At 40.7% G+C, this 24,465-nt stretch overlaps 1 protein-coding gene across 1 annotated transcript in view; it reads right to left on the bottom strand.

Annotated features, from left to right (window-relative positions):
* The window catches only part of GNPTAB (N-acetylglucosamine-1-phosphate transferase subunits alpha and beta), a 58,459-nt gene that overhangs the window by 4,512 nt on the left and 29,482 nt on the right, over window positions 1-24,465 (bottom strand). The window contains exons 10-19 of the mRNA XM_070756288.1: window positions 23,277-23,447; window positions 20,284-20,407; window positions 16,203-16,406; window positions 14,173-15,242; window positions 11,935-12,134; window positions 10,341-10,560; window positions 8,077-8,190; window positions 5,133-5,218; window positions 2,158-2,256; window positions 588-755 (exon numbers count right to left, since the gene is read on the bottom strand). Of these exons, the coding sequence (XP_070612389.1) occupies window positions 588-755; window positions 2,158-2,256; window positions 5,133-5,218; window positions 8,077-8,190; window positions 10,341-10,560; window positions 11,935-12,134; window positions 14,173-15,242; window positions 16,203-16,406; window positions 20,284-20,407; window positions 23,277-23,447 (2,456 nt within the window). The remainder of the gene's footprint in view (window positions 1-587; window positions 756-2,157; window positions 2,257-5,132; window positions 5,219-8,076; window positions 8,191-10,340; window positions 10,561-11,934; window positions 12,135-14,172; window positions 15,243-16,202; window positions 16,407-20,283; window positions 20,408-23,276; window positions 23,448-24,465) is intronic.

Raw genomic sequence — 24,465 nt, 5'->3', positions numbered from 1 at the left:
TTTTTTGTCCTTTTCAAGCAGAAATTGTTAAATTAATGACTTCTTGGTTTGTTTAATGACCGTGTGATTCACTTAATGATTGCAGAGACTTGCTTAAAGAATGTCGTAACAATGGTCAGTGAGCTGTTGGACAGTATTACTTGGTGTGTTTTGTTGACGTTTAGGTGGTTCAGGGTGGGGAATTTGGGGGGGGGAGTTATTTTATTTTATTTTTTGGATTGTTATATGTGTTGGGACTGGTCTCTAGTGTCATGCGACTTTATCTATCTATCTATCTATCTATCTATCTATCTATCTATCTATCTATCTATCTATCTATCTATCTATCTATTGGTTGGATTTTTATGTCGCCCTTCTCCTTAGATTCAGGGCGGCTTACAACATGTTAGCAATAGCACTTTTTAACAGAGCCAGCATATCGCCCCCACAATCCGGGTCCTCATTTTACCCACCTCGGAAGGATGGAAGGCTGAGTCAACCTTGAGCCGATGATGAGATCTGACCCACTGACCCACAGATCTACAGTCAGCTTCAGTGGTAATAAAAAAATAATAATACTTGCATATCAAGGGTGCTGAAGGACTCACCATTCCTGAAGCTCCTGCGTATGAAGAAACCGGTTTCGATATTCTCTTGGCAGTTCAAATTGGGATGGAATAGGAAACATGGATTCATAAAAATCCCTAAGAACAGCCTTTACAGTCTGGGCATCCTTATGATTGTGATCAATGTTGTCATTAAGACAAACAAATTTTCTGCAAAAAAAAAACACATCATAAAAAAATTTATTGGTGCAAAAATCAACTTTGCTTTTTAATTAGCTATTAATCTCAATTGATACATTCTCCTATTTCAGTTAAAAGCAATGAGATGATCTTACATTTCAAGCTAATATAAAATGGTTGAGAAGATCCACTACATAGAACACTAACCATCTGTACTTACACAGATATTTAAGTCTCTTTGTACTACCTTTCCTTTACATTACTAAAAGATTTATCTTCTTTTTGTACATAGTATGTATTTTACAGAGAACTAGCAGTATTTGTTTTCCTAATATAAGAAAATGGTTTTAATCAGTTTTTGTCATTATTAGTAATGTGATAGAAATGATGTATAACGATTCACAGAGAAAAGTAAAATTAAACCATATTGAAAGATGAGAACTATAAATCCATTAGCAATTTTAAAACATTCAAAATTAATCAAGGGAGTGAAAGTCCTGCTTAGTTCCAGAATGCTGTTATTCCTAGTCTGGCAGTGATTTTGGACAGCCTGGATTGAGTGTCACTCAAAATTGCCTGTTTTGCAGATCTTTAACACAAAAAAGAGCCTATAATGAGATACCCAAAGACTCAGATAACCAAGCTCATTGCTGCTCAAAATTTTAAGGTTTACATCTACTATCTTCTGAAATCAGGAAATAATTGGCAATTTATGCTGACCTTTCATATACTCACAGTATGAGGCACTATTAACAATCCAACAACTATGTTTTCTATCAACTGAAATCTTTGGCCTCCCTTCAAGGAGAATGCAACAGAGTGCATTATAAGACATGATACAACAAAGGCATAGATAATTCTTGAAGATCGGAGGCATTCAAGAATGGCCACAGCTGACATACTTAACACAACTGTACATTCTTTGCAACTTGTTTCCCCAAAAATAAGACCCTGTCTTACATTTTTTGAAAATAAGCCCTTGGCCTTGTTGCCATGCACTCAAAAGCCCGATTGGGCTTATTATCAGGGGATGTCTTATTTGAGGGAAAACAGGGTAGTATTATATGAATACAGTGTTATATGTGAAAATCTCTGTAGATGCCTTCCTGCTCTCTCATAAACTTATTCAAACCTTAAAAGTGACAGATAATGCAATAAGATTCCTATTTAAGCTCTGGAACAATCTCAATTTAGAAATTAAACAAATCAAAGGCAACTGGGATATTAATAGTTTTGATCATTATAATTGTGTTTATTAAAAGATGCTTAAATGGTCATTAAATGAGAATAATTGAAAATCACTAAAATTTCAGTATAATCTAAAATAAGCATGAAATTATAAGTTAAACCATCAACAATCAAAAGCCTATTCAAAGTATTTCTTCTAAGAGATTAAAAAATAAGAGATTAAAAATTGATTAGAAATGCAGACCTGGGATTTTTCCGTATGTCATCAAGCTGTCCAACTACATGAGAAACATTAGTACGGATCATTTTGAATGCTACTTCTTCTTCTCCCATGATTTCAAACCTTGATGATATATATAAAAAAACGTAAGCATTAGCAAAATAATATGAACTAGGAAATTAAAGGAAAGGCATTATCCTTTTCTTCATAGTTCAAGTCAAGAACAACTGAGTTGGAGTCAAATTCATGGCCCTATAGAGTCATGGATTTGACTCCATACAGTCAAATTCTATGGAGAAATGCTTGCAATCTTACCCCGTCTCCAGGAATAACTAATAGCTCTTTCAGCACTATTATAGTCATACTTCTTTCATCTGCTCTATTTTCTGTTTCTACCCTTTCACCTCCCTCAATTGTGTCAAAATTTCATCCACTTGCATCCCTCATTCAACTTGCTGATTATTTCAAGGAAGTAGCCAGCTTTTATTTGATCCAGAACTGTCTGATTCATCCTTAGTCAGTCTGTGATATTTTAGTAAATACCTCCAAATGTGAAAAATTCTATTTTCTTCCATTCTTTCCCATATATCCGTTAGAAATTACTTAAAACTCTAAAGGTTAACTCTAAAGAGCCAGGGTGGCGCAGCAGGTAGAGTGCTGTACTTCAGGCCACTGAAGCTGACTGAAGATCTGTAGGTCAGGGGTTCAAATCTCATGGTTGACTCAGCCTTCCATCCTTCCAAGGTGGGTAAAATGAGGACCCAGATTATGGGGGCAATATCCTGGCTCTGTTAAAAAGTGCTATTGCTAGCATGTTGTAAGCCGCCCTGAGTCTAAGGAGAAGGGCGGCATAAAAATTGAATAAATAAATTGAATAAATAAATAAATAAAATAAATTCATATAATGCAGAGATAGAGACATGGAGATCTGCTTTCTTCATAATGACCTGGTGTGCCGCTTGAGATGAGAAAAGGCATCTGTATTTCCTTCTGTGTGACAAAGGAATGTATTGTGCTTGCATCTGCATTTCTGAACTCTCATGTTGTATTTGTGTGTATGTGTGTGTTGAAAAATGGGAAAGACAGGCAGGGTGAGCTACGTATGCTTATCTCTGTTCAAGAGGTCTTACAATGGAAGAATTAGGAGAATCTGAGCCACTGCCCAATTGCCTCTCCTATCAGGATGAGTTAGGGCAAGAGTCTGCAACTGCAGTTCCAGAGTCATATGTGGCTCTTTCATCCCTCTGCTGTGGCTCCCCTGTCACTTAAAATATGCATCAGAATCACCAATGTGCGACACTCGCCGGCATGTGATTTATTGAGCATTTCAACCCATTTTTTTTCTGGAGTTCAGAATGTTTTTTGTTGCATACAGAAATAAAAATGTGTTTTCTATGTAGCAGGTCACTGCTTTCATATATGCAGCACACTATAGTTTTTTAATATAGAGCATAAAGATAAAAAATGATATATGCAGTGTTATCTTCATTTTAGGATGTCAAAAGGGTTTTGGGGCTCCCAGTGTTTCCTTTTCTGTGGGAAAAGGGTCCAAAGGATCCTGCCCATTTTTGAACTTGATCTTTCTTTTGCTAGCTTTTCCTCACCCTGTCCAGGATAATTACTACATGGAGAGGTTTTAAAATCAGAGTTCTGGTCCTTTTACATTTATTATTTATTTATTATTTATTAATTCAACCATTCCCAACCTAATTTCCTTCTTCTAGTTTGCAAATAATAAAACCAGGATGTAGCATCTCCATTATCAAAAAAAGTCAAATTGGCATCTGTGACCACACAATCAAAGTGTTACCCTTTTTGTATTTGTATTTATTACATTTGTATGCCGCCCCTCTTCCGAAGACTCGGGGCGGCTAACAACAATATAAAAAGACAATGTAAACAAATCTAATATTAAAAAACAATCTAAAAAACCCCAATTTAAAGAACCACTCATACATACAAGCATACCATGTATAAATTCTATAAACCTAGGGGGAAGGGAAATTTCAATTCCCCCATGTCTGATGAGTTTAGGTTTTAAGGAGCTTGCAAAAGGCAAGGAGGGTGGGGGCAACTCTGATATCTGTGGGGAGCTGGTTCCAGAGGGTCGGGGCCGCCACAGAGAAGGCTCTTCTCCTGGGTCCCATCAAACGACATTGCTTAGTCGACGGGACCCGGAGAAGGCCAACTCTGTGGGACCTAACCGGTCGCTGGGATTTGTGCGGCAGAAGGCGGTCCAGGAGATATTCTGGTTCGATGCCATGAAGGGCTTTATAGGTCATAACCAACACTTTGAATTGTGACTGGAAATTGATCGGCAACCAATGCAGACTGCGGAGTGTTGGTGTAACATGGGCATACCTTGGGAAGCCCATGATTGCTCCCGCAGCTGCATTCTGCACGATCTGAAGTTTTTATATGGGATACACATTTTTAAAAATGCAAGGCTTCAACCCTTGATGGCACCCCTGCTAGTTAAATTTTGCATCTATCGCTATTATTGAATAACTTATAATGAAGAGACCTACAGTAGAAAATTATTGATTAGAGTTTAATTATTATGGGCATATGGCATAATTAAGGCTAATCATTCTACGTATCACACAGTAGTGGGTTGCAAATACTGTCACTACCGGTTTGTTTCTGCACCTGCACGGAAATGCCCTGAGTTGGTGGGTGGAGCCTCCCACCACTGCCACTACTGGTTTGTTGAACCAGGCTGAACCAGAAGCAACCCACCTCTGATATCACTACACTAGGTGCCATTGAGGGTTTATAGTCCTCTTATGAAAATACAATGTTGCATATTAAAGACAGACCTAGCATCGTATATATTCAAATCCTTTTAAAAAAAAATAAATTATTTTCACTTCTATGATGTCATGCTTTGTTACAAGGTGGCTTTAAATCTGAGTTTTTCAAAACAAACACAGTTCATAGATGGTTCTTTAGTTATTTATTATCATTGTGGCAGTTTAAGTAAAATAACACATCAATACCTATATTTGTTTTTGTCCTTATATGCTTTGCGAATTCTATCAGTCACTAGTTTACAGTTCATTAGCAGACCTTTAGTCACTGGAGGCTGGAAAAAAAGAAATTATGAAAAAATATGGATCATTACCTCTATATTTTTATTTTCAGTTAGAAAAGGTTGCTGATATTTTTTTATTTCCACAAAGAACTAGAATTTATAGCATTTATTCAGCAAATGTCAAGACATAATTCTAATATTATACAAAATAAGGTAATTTTAAAAATAATTGCCCTCATTTCCATATTTCATATATACATATATATATATATATACATATATATGTGTGTGTGTGTGTGTGTGTGTGTGTGTGTGTGTGTTACAGTACGCAATGTATTCTCCAGCAGGGAAGAAAAATGCTTGTCAATCTTTGAGAATCAGAAAATACACCAAGATCTGAGCAGGGATTCCTAATTCCAGTTAAATAACATTTGCTGGCAAAACTATAAATAATTCTAAAAACACATCCATTCTAAAGTGATTTTTTTAAAATAAAAAACCCCCAGACTTACATCTTATACACAGAAACCCAACTGAAACAATTCAAATAAAAATGTGAAGATTCTACAGCAGTGGTTCTCAACCTGGGGGTCGGGACCCCTTTGGGGGTCGAATGACCATTTCACAGGGGTCGCCTGAGACCCTGGGAAAAGACAAATTTCTCTGGTATTAGGAACTAAAGCTTCTATTCTGGCATCTTGGAACATATTTTTACAATCCGACCAATCAGGCATTTACAGTGGGTGCATCTCTCTGACCTTCCTGCCAATCAGCTCAAAGCTCTGTTGGGAGAATTGGCGCTAGACTTATGGTTGGGGGTCACCACAGCATGAGGAACTGTATTAAGGTGTCGCGGCCTTAGAAAGGTTGAGAACCACTGATCTATAGCATCAGTAGTATATACTATTGTAAGAGAGAGGCTGTCAGGTCAAGGGGAGGAGTCAAGTGGGGCAACAGTTTAGAATTTCTATGTGGTCACAAGAGGATTAAATCCAATTTCTCCCTTACTGTTGACCCTTGTCCAATTTTATCCAAGTGGAACATTTTAATCTAAGAAGATTCTTGTGCAAAAGCTTGGGCAATAAATCAGTAATTTTGAATCTTCACACATGGACTCGGTTGTTTGTACCTGACATGTATAGTGGTATATAAAAGTATAGTATAGTACATTTCAAGCACGTTTTTCTTTAAAGATGAAAATTGCAGCTTAATAGAAATCATGAATGTTCTTAAGTACCCAAAGGGGACCATGAAAATATTATAGAACTGAGCTTTTTGTACATTGTAAGATGTAAAGCATGTAAAATGTCTTATACAGTGGTACCTCGAGATACGAGTTTAATTCGTTCCGGACCTGGGCTCTTAAGTCGAGCAGCTCTTATCTAGAACGACTTTTCCCCATAGGAATTAATGTAAATAATTTTAATTGGTTCCAGCCCTCAAAAAACTCACAAAGTTAGTCTAAATTATGCAGAAAGACATGTTTTTAATGAAGAAATGTACATGTACATATAAATGAATAATGAAGTTTCTTTCACTTAACTTGTAAACTTTCTTAAACTTTTAAATTTACATATGTTCAACTTCTCTGCCACCCAATCCTGTAGGACAGAGGTCCCCAACCCTTTTTGCACCAGGGACCGGCTTTAAGCGATCAAGAGAGGAATGGGTGAATGAATGGACGGAGGGTGGGAAGGAAGGAAGGAAAGAGGGAAGGGACAGGAACAGAGGAAGGAAGCAAGGAAACTTATGAAAGGGGAGAGTAAGAGAGGAATGAGTGAAGGGAGGGAGGGAGGGAAGAAGGTGGGAAGGAGAAAGAAAAGAAGAAATAGAGGAAGGGAAGGTAAAAGAGAGAAAGAAAAAGAGCAAGAAAGAAAGCTGCAAGCACCCCCCCGAGCCCCCCAGGCCGGCTGCAACCTTTTAAAACACGCGCGCCGCTTCGCAGCTGTCTCCTGAAGCCGAACGCGGAAGTTAGCGTTTGGCTTCAGGAGACAGCTCCTTGGCGCTTGTATCTCGAATTTGGGCTTGTAAGTAGAACAAAAATATCTCTCCCCTCCCAGCTCTTATCTCGAGTTGCTCTTAAGTAGAGCAGCTCTTATGTCGGGGTTCCACTGTATCTCATTCTGCCAAAGACTTTGTACACAATTTCACGTTCAATATTTTCCTATTTCCATTTTTTTATTTATTGTCAAATTTTGGATTATTATCCCTTGGAGTAAGAATTTGTTTCCTTATTATTTATAAAGTATTTGAACAGAATCATGGCATTTAGGGTCAGCAGAAAAAAACTATACAGTTCAAATCAAATATATGCAGTTTAGGATTGAATTGAGGAGTTCTTAGTGTTATCTGAGCTTAGTTGTTTGCCTGTAGAAATTTCATTACCTAACTAGGTAACATCATCAGTGGATGATTACTGATCAACATCACAGTTGTTATACAGTTCAATTCCAGGCAATGGAAAATGTTAGTTTTGTGATGAATTAAAAATATTATTGTTAATTTCCAAAATCTAATTTAATATAGTTGTAGAAAATTTGAATTCATGAATTGCAGTTGTTTCATACTATTATTGCTATTTTTTCTTTCCCTAACAAGATTTTCAGAAGTAGTTCTGGTGAGAGGAAGCACTCTATTTATCAATGAATGAATAAACAGAAAAATATGGATATGTTCATTCTGTTGACATATAAAATGGAGATTGTTTCTTATCAATGAAATGAAGCATCTTTAAACATGCATTTTTCACTATGGCATCTAACAGTTTATTGAATAGAAGATATTTAAGTATGTTAATTTAACAATGTTATCTACCACAAATTATATATTTGTTGCAAATTAATTTTGTCTGATATGACTGCCTGTACAAATTAAAGTCAGAACGAACTCACATTATAGCAGTTGCTTACCAGATTGGGATCGTAGTATGCTTCTTGAGTTGGTGGTATGATGTTAATTCGAGTTATATTTAATGGAAGGGATTTAGAACAATTTATTAACATTTGCTCCAGTCCTGTTAAATCCTAGTAAGACAGAGATAAAAAGGGAAAGGGTTTATGCATTTTTCCTACTGCAATCTTCACAGTCTTAAAAATATAATAAATATAAATGTGATTCTCTCAGCATATTAATCTGTTTTAGCATCGTGGTGAAAGCTGCCCAACCTGTACACAGTTTCTGCTTGAGATGCAAATAAGTCACTCCCCCAAAATTCAATAATATTTTTTTGTAAGATTGGATAATCAAGAAAAGGATAGGCAATAGTCTTTCTTCCTGTTTCTATAAAAAAGGAATTTTGGTATATGGAACAACATTCAACAATCTGAAATGGTATATTCAAAATATATTCCAAACTCTCTGAGAATTAAGATTCAAAATAGGATACAGTAGTCCCTTGCTATACCGCGCTTCACCTACTGTGGCTTCACTTCATCAAGGGTTTCTGAGGAAGTCGATCGGCAGATTTAAACAGCCTGCCGAACTCGATCGGCAGGGTTTTTTAAAAAAAATAAAATCTAAAATTGTAAATACTGTATTTAAATACTGTATCTAAAATAAATACTGTGTGGGAAGGGTTTATAAACACTTAAAACAATGAAAACTTACCAAACAATTACAATATAAATACTTAAATAAGTACTATCAGTCGATAAATTCCCCATCGCGGATTTCACCTATCGCGGCCAGGTCTGGAACATTACACCAGCGATAGGTGAGGGACTACTGTACTTCATTTTAAATAGCTACCAAAAGTCACTTTAGAAATATCATAGGAACCTATGTATCAGTTGGCAACTGTCTTCTCCTCAGTTCATGTCACAGAATTTTATTTTGTTTATGAAAACTCTATTTGCTTCAAATTAGCACTATTTATCTTTTAACCTTATACACTCCCGTACTCAACAACTCTGTGAAACAGTTTACAATAAGATTCCCCCAACATTTATGAAATAAGTTCCATGATTGAATGAGATTCTAAATCTAGGGATTCCGAGTCCTAGGTCAACATTAATTTCTATAGCGACTTTTACATCCCAGCTGCAAAGTGGAATTGTTTTCTTAACCACGGTTTGAATGTAGCTCGCTTAAAACTTTCCACAATTAATATCAACCACTGCTTATCTTGTTCAGATGATGCAAGCTGTGGTTCATTAGAAGTAGAAAAAACACTTTTTATGTTTTTACAGAAAATACAAGCCTGGGAGAGGTTACTGTGCTGACACATATGGTAGAGGCGATATTTTAAATGAATATAGTTGTATCATTTGTCATATGTTTAAAAATATAATTGGCACAATCCTTTAGGAAGATACCTTTTCATTTCACTCATTGAGCAAGATTCAGTGACTTTCTGTGAAATATTTTAGAAATGTATTTATTGTATTTATTCAATTTTTATGCCGCCCTTCTCCTTAGACCCAGGGTGGCTTACAACATGTTAGCAATAGCACTTTTTAACCGAGCTAGCCTATTGCGTCCACAATCCGGGTCTTTCTTTCTTTCTTTCTTTCTTTCTTTCTTTCTTTCTTTCCTCCCTCCCTCTCTCTCTTTCTTTCTTTGTTGGATTTGTATGCCGCCCCTCTCCGTAGACTCGGGGCGGCTAACAACAGTAATAAAAAACATCATGTAAATCCAATACTAAAAACAACTAAAAAACCCTTATTATAAAACTAAACATCCATACAAACAAACATACCATGCATAAATTATAAAGGCCTAGGGGGTAGGAATGTCTCAATTCCCCCATGCCTGACGACAGAGGTGGGTTTTAAGGAGCTTACGAAAGGCAAGGAGAGTGGGGGCAATTCTAATCTCTGGGGGGAGTTGATTCCAGAGTGTTGGGGCCGCCACAGAGAAGGCTTTTCCCCTGGGCCCTGCCAAGCGACATTGTTTTGTTGACGGGACCCGGAGAAGGCCCACATCCACCTCGGAAGGATGGAAGGCTGAGTCAACCGTGAGCCGGTGATGAGATTTGAATCGCTGACCTACAGACCTACAGTCAGCTTCAGTGGCCTACAGTACAGCACTCTACCTGCTGTGCCACCCTGGCTCTTATGTATGAAGCCCACTCAGAAAACTACTTTGGCCAATTAAATTGCATGTTCGTAAAGCTGAATCTAAACCCTACTTTCTGTAATTATATGGAAGAAGATGCTTGTTGTTTTTTAATTACCTGCAAACTTAGAGGGAGTTCATGAATTCTTGTGGCCAATGTACGAATTTCCCGGTCAGATAAGATTCCAGAGTGATCTGTATCAATTTCATCAAAAACCTGGGAAATATTGAGTTGCTGAACTGCACTCATGAGATAATAGAAATATGAAAAGGCAAACTGCATATCTTCAGAATGGCGTACTTTATGAAAGGAAGTCTTGTCAAATTCTTCAGGAAAACTGTCCAGAAAAAAAGAAATTAATCACTCACATTTGCAGTTTGAATAACTATTTCTAGTAGCAAAAGCACTTCAGACTTCTATACCGCTTTGTAGTGTTTTACAACTTTTTCTAAGTGATTTACAAAGTCAGCATATTGTCCTGCAAAAATTAAAATTGTTCAGACATGACAGACATTTGTTAAGATTTGTTATAAGTCATTCTTCTGCAATGTCAATCCTAAGCATGTGTCATGACATCTGTGCAACTCAGGTCCTACAAAAATCAGACCTTTTCCTATCCTACTCCCAACAAGAAGCCCTATTCCAGTGCATTTATACAGTGGTACTTCTATCTAAGAACACCTCTACTTACGAACTTTTCTAGATAAGAACCGGGTGTTCAAGATTTTTTTTGCTTCTTCTCAAGAACCATTTTCCACTTACAAACCAGAGCCTCCGAAACTCTAACCGGAAAAGGCAGGGAGAAGCCTCCATGGGGCCTTTCTAGGAATCTCCTGGGAGGAAACAGGGCCGGGGAGAATCCTTTGTGGGGCCTCTCTAGGAATCTCCTAGGAGGAAACAGGGCCGGAAAAGGCAGGAAGAAGCCTCTGTGGGGCCTCTCTAGGAATCTCCTGGGAGGAAACAGGTCCGGAAAAGACAGGAAGAAGCCTCTGTGGAGCCTCTCTAGGAATCTCCTAGGAGGAAACAGGGCCGGAAAAGGCAGGATGAAGCCTCTGTGGGGCCTCTCTAGGAATCTCCTGGGAGGAAACAGGTCCGGAAAAGACAGGAAGAAGCCTCTGTGGAGCCTCTCTAGGAATCTCCTGGGAGGAAACAGGGCCGGAAAAGGCGGGAAGAAGCCTCTTTGGGGCCTCTCTAGGAATCTCCTGGGAGGAAACAGGGTATCCACCCTCCCTGTGGTTTCCCCAATCTCACGCATTATTTGCTTTTACATTGATTCCTATGGGAAAAATTGCTTCTTCTTACAAACATTTCTACTTAAGAACCTGGTCATGGAACGAATTAAGTTCATAAGTAGAGGTACCACTGTATATGCAAAAGTTGCCTTTCACATTGTCATCCAATCCATGGCTTCAGAGGCAGGGGAGTCGAGTATATTGACAGCAGTCATACTCTCCAATCACTGAATATTCAAAGATATTTGCCTGGAACAGCTTAGAAAAACAACGACAGCCCTACATCATTTTAAGACTCTGAAGATAACTGAGCACAAACCATGCTAAGTGTGTATATTACAATGAGCTTTTATAATATTTCAAGCAACCAAGAGCTATGATTATTTAGTCATAGAGGGTTTCAAGTAGAAAAGCCAGAGAAAAATATTTAAATAAATAAACAGAATTCTTAAGGAGGCACCCTTCCCCATTGGACTTACAGATCATGTAGTTCCTGCATGACTTTTCGATCAATCATATGGGGCATATGAGCAGGGACTTTCCGAGAGGTGAATCCAAATTTTCCATTTAGAAGCTTATTTACATATCTGAGGGAATCAGCAAATGTATCTTTTAGCTGCCTTCCAACAAGTTTACTTTCTATAAAATAGGCCAGCTCCTTCTTTAATGATTCTTCTTCCTAAAAAACAAGGGCACAGATCATGCTCACATAACCAAAAAAATCTATTCAGCTTGAATATTTTTTTTTTACTTAATCCAAGAGCCTAAATTACTTTCTTAACCCATCTTTGTTTATAACAGTGATGGCGAACCTAAGGCACGGGTGCACAGGTGGCACGCGGAGACATATCTACTGGCACGCGAGCCGTTGCCCTAGTTCAGCTCCAACGTGCCATGTGTGTGCTGGCCAGCTGATTTTTAGCTCACACAGATGCTCTGGGAGGACATTTTTGGCTTCCAGAGAGCCTCCAGGGGGGTGGGGGAGGGCGTTTTATCCTCCCCGGCTCCAGGGAAGCCTTTGGAGCCTGGGGTGGGTGAAACACCGGCCTACTAGGCCCCCCAGAAGTTGGGAAACAGGCCATTTCCGGCCTCCAGAGGGTCTCCAGGGGTGGGGAAAACTGTTTTTGCCCTACCCAAGCATTGAATTATGGGTGTGGGCACTTGCGCATGTGCGGTAGTGTGCGTGCATGTTCTTTCGGCACCCGAGGGGAAAAAATGTTCGCCATCACTGCATTATAATTGGTTTTTAAATTAATTGCTTAATTTAGAGCAGGGATCCTCAAACTACAGCCCATGGGCGGATACGGCCTGCCGAGGCAATGTATCTAGCCCGCGCAGTGGAATTCAATCCCGCCCGAGCCTCACACCTCCCAGCTGTTGTCCCTATCTTCTAGCCCGCAAAGGTCTGTTCACCGCAAAGGTAAGGCTGAAGGGCATGGGCCAGCAGGTGGGTGGGGGCAATATTGGCGGTGCAGCCATATGGTCCTTGGCCACCCCAGCAGCTGTGCTGAGGAGTCTGGGTGAAGATATATATATTATATATTTATATATTTATTAGATTTATATGCCGCCCCTGTCCGGAGACTCGGGGCAGCTCACAACAACAACAAAACAATATACAGAGTACAAATCCAATATAAATTAAAAACTAAATTTAAAGCCCATAAATATTCAAAACAATCATTACTGCACAATCATACCATTCTCATGTATTACAGTCAGGAAAAAAGATGGTAGTGGGGGGAAGAGATAATTATTCCCCCCATGCCTGGCGACATAGATAGGTCTTCAACATCTTGCGGAAGGCGGGAAGAGTAGGGGCAATTCGAATCTCCGGGGGGAGTTGGTTCCAGAGGGCCGTGGTCGCCACAGGGAAGGCCCTTCGCCTGGGTCCCGCCAGACGACATTGTTTAGTCGACGGGACCCGGAGATGGCCAAGTCTGTGGGACCTGATTGGCTGCTGGGATTCGTGCGGCAGAAGGCGGTCCCAGAGGTCCCGGGGGAGAGTACTAAGCACACTCAGCCTTACCTATCAGCCCGTGGGACATGTAAAGCTAACCATGGCTGCCCGCAAACGTAAGGCCAATAGCAGTGGAGGGAAACATGTTTGTGCCCACTGCACTTGGTCAAAGGGCGTGCGCTGGTGGGTGCATGGGGACCTGAGAGCTACACAGGGATGGCTTACCCAAAAGAAGTACAGCAGAGCCTTGCAGTTCTTATCTGCTGGTAAGGCCCCTCCTCCTTCTCTCCCTTTGACCTTTCTGCACTGTCCTGTTTTTCCAAACACCCAGGCTGGACCAGGCAGCGATTCCCAGGGAGACGCCCCAACCTAAGAGCCTCAGACTGGATCCCTCCCACTGCAGAAACTGCTCCTGCCCCATTCAAAACAGCCACCCGGTGCTTCTCTCAGGCATCAAGCGGCACAGCAAGCGGCTCTTCCAAGAACCAGGGGAGGGAAGGCAGGCGCACCAGTGGAGGAGATGGGCTCAACTCAAGACCTAACAGGACTAAATTTGAGTCTCTTCAGTATGTCCCAACTTTCCATTTAAGACTGACTTTTGTACAGCAACCAATTCACATGTGTCTTTCTTTTGATCACTTTATGAACCTTTTAACTGTCTTGCCTAAAACAGAATTCTTTAAATTCACATTTTGGCTAATGTTCCAGTTGACTTAATAAAAAATTGCTAAAATATTTCAGTCCTTTGGATACTCACATCAAGAAGATCTTGGAAATACTTATGTTTTTCCCATGGCAAAAATCCTTGATAATTCCCAGTGTAATACTGTAATTTTCTTCTCGGACCTTCTACGATATCTTCCTCAGAAAATGGCGGATTTACATCTATTTCTTTCTTCTTTTGTTCAATTATCCTTTCCTGGATTTCTGTCTGCAGAAGGATATTCAAGGCTTTATCCTGGGACCTGTGCTTTTTATCCACATTCCTAACAACAGATGTAGGTTTCGGTTTTACTGTAGAGCGGTTGTTTAAATTGTTGGTTACCCTCATTTCCACCAAAATGCTACTTGTTGGTGCAAATCCTGGTATTTTGCCTTCATCGCCATTTTGGAAACGTCTCTGCGAAAGCATGGCCTTCCCAACCATTTTCAGCCCTTTGTCCCCTGTCCTTGATTCCTCAAGATCATTTAGCACCGACTTTGTTTCTGAAGGCATCAATTGGAGTGATCTAAAGAGAGCAGCCTTGGATAGATTATAACCTTTCTGAGTGATATCGCCAACTATCAGCTGCAATTCCAAATTCTGCAGAGCTATCTTTACATCTTCAGGGAGAGCAGACATATTAACTGCCTGAATTACCATCTCTTCATCTAAATTATTGGACGTATCGTTGAGACGTTTTTTAACTCTTGGGAAACGTCTTTCTTCAGGAATATTCTCAAATATCATTTCCGCTTCTGGCTCTGAAGTTGTAGCTTTCAAATCTCCCGCAGGCTGCTGAGTGGCAGTTGTATTCGACTTGGATTCCTCCCTAGTATCCACTTCTAAGGTTATTTGCATCTTGAATTCTTCCTCATCTTTACTTTGAAATGTAAGATTAAAATGAATCACAGTCGCATTCATTCCACTGTGCATTAGCAGGTGGATTGTCTTCCATTTGTTAGCAATAGAAGCATGGCGTATGATTGGGTTGTCACTATAAGCGCCTTCCAGCCCTTTCTTGGCTATTTCAGCAAAGCTGAAATAAGGTAGACATTCACCTTTCGGGATGATATAATGAGTCTGATTCTTTTGAAGAGTCACTTTGTACAGCTCACCAAGGTGATCTGGAAGAAGAGAGTAGTGTTATTTACATACTGTATTTTTAGGAGTATAAGACGCAACTTTTTCCTCCCTAAAAGAGGCTGATAATTTGGGTGTGTCTTATACTCTGAATATAGCTTATTTTTCCCCAGCCCTAACTAGCTGCTAACGATCTTCCTAGCTCTTATCTTGCAGGCTCTTTTATTGTTACTCTCTGCAAAGAATGTTTTCCAAGCTCTAAGTCTTTGCAGGGTTTTTTTTCATTGCTCTAACTTGCTCCAAATAAGTTTCTTTCCAGCTCTAACCAGGCGCTAACAATGTTCCCAGCTCTTACTGGCTTGCAAGCTCTTCATTGTTACTCTCTTAGAAGAATGTTTTCCAAGCCCTAAGTCTTTGCAGGTTTTTTTTTCATTGCTCTAACTTGCTCCAAATAAGTTTCTTTCCAGCTCTAACCAGGCGCTAACAATGTTCCCAGCTCTTACTGGCTTGCAAGCTCTTCATTGTTACTCTCTTAGAAGAATGTTTTCCAAGCCCTAAGTCTTTGCAGGTTTTTTTTTCATTGCTCTAACTTGCTCCAAATAAGTTTCTTTCCAGCTCTAACCAGGCGCTAACAATGTTCCCAGCTCTTACTGGCTTGCAAGCTCTTCATTGTTACTCTCTTTGAAGAATGTTTTCCAAGCCCTAGGTTTTGCAGAGTTTGCTGGCTGGAGAATTCTGGGAGTTGAAGTCATCCAATTAAAAGACAGAAAGGTTAGGCTCCTATTTAACCATTCAATTTGCTTATCCTATTATGCTATCTATTAGTAAAGGCCTATTTTACTCCACCTCTATATATCTTAATAAGGAGAAAAAAAGGGTAAAAACAGCGTAAAAAATAATAAAATGTCCCCAAACCAAAAAGTGTCCAAACCAAAAAGCATTTGATTTCCGGTGCTAACGTCCTTCGCACACAAGGCCTTGTTACTAAATATGTATTGACTTACCTTGCCCACAGTCACCGGCATCAAATCCGCAAGAGGGAACGTTGCATGCCTGATCACAGAATTTGTCAGCCAGCCATGAATTCGCACAGCCTTGGTTGCAATAAGAAACTCCATTTATCCCTGCACCAAACTGCCAGGATGGGACATTTCCTACACCGCCAACAGCTCCAACACCAGCACCGTAACGGCTACCCGCACTGTTACCTAAACGAGGAAAACAAAAATGGCAGTGCTACATATTGCCAGGGTGGAAAATCTTAAGTAAAAGAGAAAAGGTTAGTCAACTAGACCAGCGTTTCCCAACCGGTGTGCCGCGGCCACCGCCAGGTGTGCCGCGGCTCCTGCCCGATGCCGCAGTTTCTGGCGCTCTCCTGCTGGGCCCCAAAGAAGGAAGGCAGGAAGAAGGAGAGCTTCATTCTTCGCACCTTTTTCCCGCCTTCCTTCTTTGGGGCCCAGCAGGAGAGCGCCAGAAACCGCGGCATCGAGCAGGAACCGGGAGGTCGGAGGCACCGGCACGGCAGCGCCCCGTCCAGCTGCAGTTTCCCTGTCGTCGTCGGCACACCTGGCCGTGTCGGCGGCGGCAAGTGTCCTTTGGGGCCCGGCGGGAGGGCACTGGCGGTGGGAGCGCTGCAGCGGCGCAGGCAGTCGCGGGGAGATGGCGGGGGGCGGGGGGGCGGCTGCAGCGGCCCCGGGCACCATTCCCTGTAGGCTTTTCCAGGGGCGCGCAGGGAGCCGCGGCCACCCGCCCGCCTGCCGGATTTCCCTCCGCGCGGCTGGGGAGGTGGATTCGCCGCCCCCGCCAGCCCGATCTCCCTCCATTGGCTGGTGACGCAGATCTACCGCCCTCGCCAGCCTGATCTCCCTCCGTGGGGGGGTGGGGGGTGACGAACCAACGACCGGGGGCTGTCCGTCTGTGTTGTGTGGTGCAGGGCAGGCACAGGCAGCCCCAGGGGAGAACAAGGGAGGGAGAGAAAGGAAAGAGAGAGAAAGGGAGGGAGAGAAAATTGAATGAAGGAGGGAGAGAAAGAAAGAGTAAGAAGTAGAAAGGATAGAGAAAAAGGAAGAGAAAGGGAGGGAAAGAAAGGAAAGAGAGAGAAAGGGAGGGAGAGAAAATTGAATGAAGGAGGGAGAGAAAGAAAGAGTAAGAAGTAGAAAGGATAGAGAAAAAGGAAGAGAAAGGGAGGGGGAGAAAGGAAAGAGGGAGGAAGGGGGGAGAGAAAGAAGATATGAAGGAGGGAGAAAAAGAAAGAGATAGGAAGGAAAGAGAGAGATAAAGGAATGAGAGAGAAAGGGAGGGAGAGAAAGGGAATGAAAGAGGGAGAAGGGGTGAGAGATAGAAAGGATAGACAGAAAGGGAGAGAAAGGAAAGAGAGAAAGGGAGGGAGAGGAAGGAAAGAGAGATGAGAGAGGAAGGAGGAGACAGAAAGAGAGGAAGGAAGGAAGAGAGAAAGAAAGAGGGATGGAGAGAGAAAGGAAGGAAGAGAGAGAAAGAGGGAGGGAGAGAGAAATAGAGCGAAAGGGAGGAAGAGATATTTTTTTTGTCCAAACTTTTTTTAGCGCCCCCCCCCTCCATGTTCCCCAGGATTTTGAAAATATGACAAATGTGCCGCGGCTCCAAAAAGGTTGGGAAACACTGAACTAGACAATGTCGCTTGGCAGGGCCTAGAGGAAGAGCCTTCTCTGTGGGGGGCCCCCACCCTCCTCACCTTCTGCAAGAGTCTCAAGACTAATTTATGCCGCCAGGGTTGAAGCCATTAGACCCTAGCCCCCTGGCCAAACAAATGTAGTGTAACTTTGTTGTGTGAATGGCAATGGCTGATTTTAATACTATGGTGGTTTTAGATTAACTATTTTAAATTAATTGGATTATGATGTTGCATAGTCTTTTATATGTTGTAAGCTGCCAAGCCCTCGGAGAGGGGCAACATATAAATCCAATTAAATAAATAAAAGGGATGACTGTAGCTTAATTCTTAAATTACGAAGTGCTTTTATATATTTAAAAGTAAAATGTTTTACAGGTAGCCCTTAATTCATTTATTTTTATTTATTTATTATAAAATTTATATTGATGTTTATATATATTATTTATATAATTGTTTTTATGTTAAGGGTTTTAAACAGTTTTTTAAAAAAAATATTGGATTTGTACTGTTTTCTCTTGTTGTGAGCCACTCTGAATCCTCGGAGAGGGGCGGCATACAAATCTAATAAATAATAATAATAATAATAATAATAATAATAATGTCCCGCCAGATGACATTGTCTAGTTGACGGGATCTGGAGAAGGCTGACTCTGTGGGATTTAACCGATCGCTGGGACAATTGCCGATGTTAAGTCAATAACACGGTTGCTAAGTGAATCTGGCTTCCCCATTGACTTTGCTTGTCAGGAAGTCGTAGAAGGGGACCGCATGACTCTGGGATACTGCAACCGTCATAAATATAAATTAATTGTCAAGGGTCTGAATTCTGACCACATGACCACAGGGAGGCTGCAACGGTCGTAAGTGTGAAAAATGGACACAAGTCACTTTTTTTCAGTACCATTGTAATGGCAAATGGTCACTAAAAGAACCATTGCCCAGGTTCGTCTGGTGCACCAGTTGTGGCCCTATTTGGACAGGGAATCATTGCTCACAGTCACTCATGCCCTCATCACCTCGAGGTTCGATTACTGTAATGCTCTCTACATGGGGCTACCTTTGAAAAGTGTTCGGAAACTTCAGATCGTGCAGAACACAGCCGCGAGAGCCATCGTGGGGCTTCCAAGATTCGCCCACGTTTCCACAACACTCCAAATCCCAGCGACCGATAAGGTCCCACAGAGTTGGCCTTCTCCGGGTCCAGTTGACTAAACAATGTCGTTTGGCGGGCCCCAGGGGAAGAGCCTTCTCTGTGGCAGCCCTGGCCCTTTGGAATCAACTCCCCCCGGAGATTAGAATTGCCCCCACCCTCCCTGTCTTTCGTAAACTACTCAAGACTCACTTATACCGCCAAGCATGGGGGAGTTGAGACACCTTTCCCCCAGGCTCTTTTATACTTTGTTGTATGTTTGGTATGAATGTGTTGTTTGGTTTTTAAAATAATGATAGGGTTTTATATGTTTTTTAATATTAGATTTGTTCTACTATAATATTGTTTTTATTATTGTTGTGAGCCGCCCTGAGTCTTCGGAGAGGGCCGGCATCCAAATCTAATAAATTTATTATTATTATTATTGTTGTTGTTGTTGTTGTCGTTGTAAGTCGAGGACTGTAATGAGAGATTTTAGGTTTCGTCTCGCCTGCTTATCAAATGAGCACAACCATTTCCATCCAAATGGGGAAGTTAAAACCAATGAGTAGCAAATGCTCGGTGCTTGTAATAAAATCAACACTGCACACTCAGGTCTCTTATTTTCTCTGTAGAAATACTTGTGTATCAGTAAAGCATGGCTGCAGGGGAAATGATTTGTTTCCTGTCCTGATGCAGTTGCATGGTCATGTTTACCACTGAACGTTGGACTAAAATGTCCTGTCATTGTAACCAGTCCGTTGAACGGCTCAAGACAGTCTGATGAATGTGCATCTGTGGCTTCCTAAAACATAAATGTAGACATAAACGAGTCTACGGAGAGGGGCGGCATACAAACCTATTAAATAATAAATAATAATAAACATGCCATCAGCGATGGGTTCCTCCCGGTTCGGATCAGATCGCTCAAACCGTTAGAATAGAAACATAGAAGTCTGACGGCAGAAAAAGACCTCATGGTCCATCTAGTCTGCCCTTATACAATTTCCTGTATTTTATCTTAGGATGGATATATATGTTTATCCCAGGCATGTTTTAAATTCAGTTACTGTGGATTTATCTACCACGTCTGCTGGAAGTTTGTTCCGAGGATCTACTACTCTTTCAGTAAAATAATATTTTCTCATGTTGCTTTTGATCTTTCCCCCAACTAACTTCAGATTGTGTCCCCTTGTTCTTGTGTTCACTTTCCTATTAAAAACACTTTCCTCCTGGAATAGAGTAGAGTAGAGTAGAGTACAGGAGAGTAGAGTAGTGGAGTAGAGTGGAGTAGAGTATTCCTTACCAATACAATCGCCTCCATCCCAGTCACAAGCAGAGTTGTTACAGGCTTTATCACAATAACCATCTTTAATCCATGAACCCGGACATCCTTCAGCACAGTTGGGCACAGGCCAAGTCAAATAAACCTGGTAACGGTTAGAAAAACAGGATACATTTTCAAGCTCACATTTCCCCCCGAAAGTGCTTAAACTCACCTCTGTAGAGCAGATTGAGCTGCATCTGCAAAGAATATAATGCTAACCTTGATTTATATGTGGACAAACATGTTCTTGTTGTTCCTTCATGTGACAGCAAAAAAGGAAAAGAAAAAAACTGAAATTCCAAATTCTCAGAGTAAAAGAAAAAGGCTTCATTTGCCTCATCTAAAATTCCTAAAAACCCAGTAATCTCTGAGTGATTCAGTTATCTGACAAACTTAAAATTGCGGAGCAGTTACTAAGCATCCATACATTTTAAATTAACGTGTTAGTCTTTACACAGCCATCGGATTGATTGGTGCTTCCTGGCACTTGTCCTTTGCCACTACATGCTCTGTGGCACCCATCCACAGCTCTCACTAGTGACAGCAATAGCACGAATAGCTCGAAACCCCACCTCCGGACTTCTGTGTTTTTGCGATGGTGCGATTTCGCTGAGGCCTCCCTCCCTGGGAAACCCCACCTCCGGATTTCCGTTGCCAGTGGAGCACCCGTTTTTGCGATCCTGGGATTCCCCTCCTGGGATTTCTCTACAGCATCACAAAAACGTGGAAGTCAGGAGGTGGGAATTCCCATGGAGGGGAGCCTCAGGGGAATCCCAGGATCGCAAAAACAAGCGCTCTGCTTTCAACGGTGGGGCATCCTAGCGGCGGCAGCGGGTTCGTAAGGCGAAAAAAGTGTGTAAGAAGAGGCAAAAAAAATCCCAACCCTGGGTTCATATCTCGAAAAGTTCGTATGATGAGGGGTTCGTAAGACAAGGTACTTCTACTTATTTCATTCATATTTCCTAACCCTTATTTTGAATACATACCCTTTAAAAAGAAAATCCAAATTTGCTTATCTTCAAACAATTACATTACATAACTTGTATCATTGCTTATTTGTTATGTTGTATTTTTTCATGTTACAGTTGCATCATTTTAGGATTTTTTCAACAAACCAAAAATATCAAACATTGTATGATTAAATTAAATATCATGCCCTTAAAATATAATATTCAAATGTCAATCAGCATTACGAATAAAATTCTCCATTAATCAAAAAATAGTCAAGTAAAATATTGTATATCACCAGCATATGTATGTATGTATGTTTGGTTTTTATATTAATTGATTTTTAATCATCAATACCAAATTACTATTGTACACTGTTTTATTGTCGCTGTTAGCCGCCCCGAGTCTCTGGAGAGGGGCGGCATACAAATCAAACAAACAAACAAACAAACAAACAAACAAATAAATATATCCTCATACTGACTTGATGGCAGATAATCACTGAATGAATCATTAAAATCATTAAAATAATTGATCCCTAATCCGTATGCAACAATCATTCCCTTTTACACACAAATCTTTCTTGCACACAAAAGTACAGACACCACTATTTCCTTACTGCATCCAGAAGAAACAGCAAAGAAGAATGCAACAGAAGACAGCTATGGGGAAAGGAGAAATAGAGTAGGAGGTAGTGGAGAGGGGAAGGAGAACAAAACTGGAGACTGTTGTGGTTGGCTCTGGCCCAGCTCCTGCTCCAAGGACTGTGGGGGTGGATGTGGGTGAAACCTCCCAGTGTCAGAGGCCTGTTTTACTGCCGACTGCTTCGGGCAGCTAAGTATCGTGGGAAGCAGGGAGTGACTGTGAAATGGGACCATCAGAGGGGGTCATGGCAGGCAGCCCATTAGGAAGCAATTCATCATCATCCTTATCTTCGCTGGACTCTGATGAGGAAGCATAACCCACGCATGCAAAGAGCCATGAATAGAAGAGAGCAGCTACGGAGGTATTACAAGAGATAAGAGAGTTCACCTGTGGTTGGGTGTGGTTCAAGTAATTAGGGCTGCTGTTAAATGGGCAGCGTGCGGACCTTTCAGTGTGGAAGATTATCTGTTCGTGATTGTGGATTTGCCTTGACTCTTCGGATTCTCCAAGGACCCTTTGCTTTGATATCGGGACTCTGAACGTAAATCATAGTTAACCGTGTGAGTTAAACCAAGTCTGAAGGAGAGTAGCTGTGACGACTTCACAGCTACTTGTTAATTGCTTTGAGTTTGTTTGTTTTTTTGTTATTTCACTGCCTTCAAGTCTGTTTGTTTTACACTTGAGCCCTTTGACTACAAAAAGAAGGGTTTGCTTCTATTTTTCTGTGGATAAAGAAAGTATTGTTGACTTTTCCCGTGTGTGTGTCTGTTTTGGCTACTTTTGCATTTAATTAGAGGCTCGTGCCAAGAGCCGGCAGAACAGAGACTAGGAATGGGACCAAGATAACCAAGAAACAGCAGATGTCTGCTTAGATGTTACAAATCAGGACACATTCAGCAGTCAACCAACTCCATCCAATCATCTACTCATCTTCACAGGGTTCCACATTGTTTTCAACAACTACTGCTTTTCACTGAAAGTAAGACACCAACACTCACATCTCACACGTACGTATTGGGGAAATGGGTAGGAACTCAACTTCCTACGGCTATTATGACAGACACAATGATAGAAACATAGAAGATTGACGGCAGAAAAAGACCTCATGGTCTTTTACTATTTCCTGTATTTTATCTTAAGATGGATATATGTTTATCCCAGGCATGTTTAAATTCAGTTACTGTGGATTTACCAACCACGTCTGCTGGAAGTTTGTTCCAAGCATCTACTACTCTTTCCATTACATAATATTTTCTCGTGTTGCTTCTGATCTTTCCCCCAAGTAACCTCCAAACTGATTAAGTAGAAGCTGGGCTAGAAGAATGGCTGTTTGAGCTATCAAAACCCATGTATCCATTTGTTTTTTGCAGTGAACTTACCTTTTGACCTTTGGAGTGGCTATAGAAATCATCAGGCCAAACATCCTTCCCAAACATCACATCGTCATTTAAATAAACGAACTTCTGGGACAGACCTTTAATGCGGTGAACATGGCTTTCAATGGCAGGGGAACTAAAGGTGGGCAGATGACTCACATTCTGGAATATGTCCTAGATTAATAAAGCAAAATAAAAAAATAAAAACCCTTTACTTGTTAAAAAAATTATTAAAACATGCTTCAAAACATATTGTCCAAAGGTTTGGAGAAGCTCACTTTAATTGCTTTCTATATACTGACAGCAATGATAACAGGAAAACATCAATGTACTTTAACATATGTCATACAAGAATAGTTGATTTTTTAAAAAATAATACTTTTAATAACAAGTAGTGTTCCCTCGATTTTCGCGGGTTCGAACTTCGTGAAAAGTCTATACCACGGTTTTTCAAAAATATTAATTAAAAAATACTTTGTGGTTTTTTTCTTATACCACGGTTTTTCCCACCCGATGACATCATATGTCATCGCCAAACTTTCGTCCACCTTTAATAATTTTTTAAAAAAATAAACTTTAATAAATAAACATGATGAGTAATAATCTAAAAGGTTGCTAAGGGAATGGGAAATTGTAATTTATGGGTTTAAAGTGTTAAGGGAAGGCTTGTGATACTGTTCATAGCCAAAAATAGTGTATTTACTTCCGCATCTCTACTTCGCGGAAATTCGACTTTCGCGGGTGGTCTCGGAATGCATCCCCCGCGAAAACTGAGGGAACACTGTATTATATAATTCTTATAATGAGTGTATTTTATCACTATGTTATCAGAGGAAGGTCGAAATGAAAGAGGTTGTGTCACTTCTTTCAAGATACCTTTAGCCCAGGAAATGAGATCATGATTTGGAGGACTCTCTGTTATCCTAGACCAGGGGTAGACAAAGTTGGCTCTTCTATGACATGTGGACTTCAACTCCCAGAATTCCTGAGCTAAAATGATTGGCTCAGGAATTCTGGGAGTTGAAGTCCACAAGTCATAGAAGAGCCAGCTTTGCCTATCCCTGTCCTAGACACATCACACTGAGATTGTTTTACAGCAAACCATAATATCTGAAGGGAAGAGTCAACCTTCACAAAAAGCCAAAAGCAAGAACCCATATGATAGATTAAAGTGTGAACCAAATCAATAGAA

The sequence above is a fragment of the Erythrolamprus reginae genome, chromosome 6, assembly GCF_031021105.1.
Source record: "Erythrolamprus reginae isolate rEryReg1 chromosome 6, rEryReg1.hap1, whole genome shotgun sequence".
NCBI lineage: Eukaryota > Metazoa > Chordata > Lepidosauria > Squamata > Dipsadidae > Erythrolamprus > Erythrolamprus reginae.
Note: the sequence above shows the minus strand (reverse complement) of the source record. Positions and strands in the feature narration are given on the sequence as shown.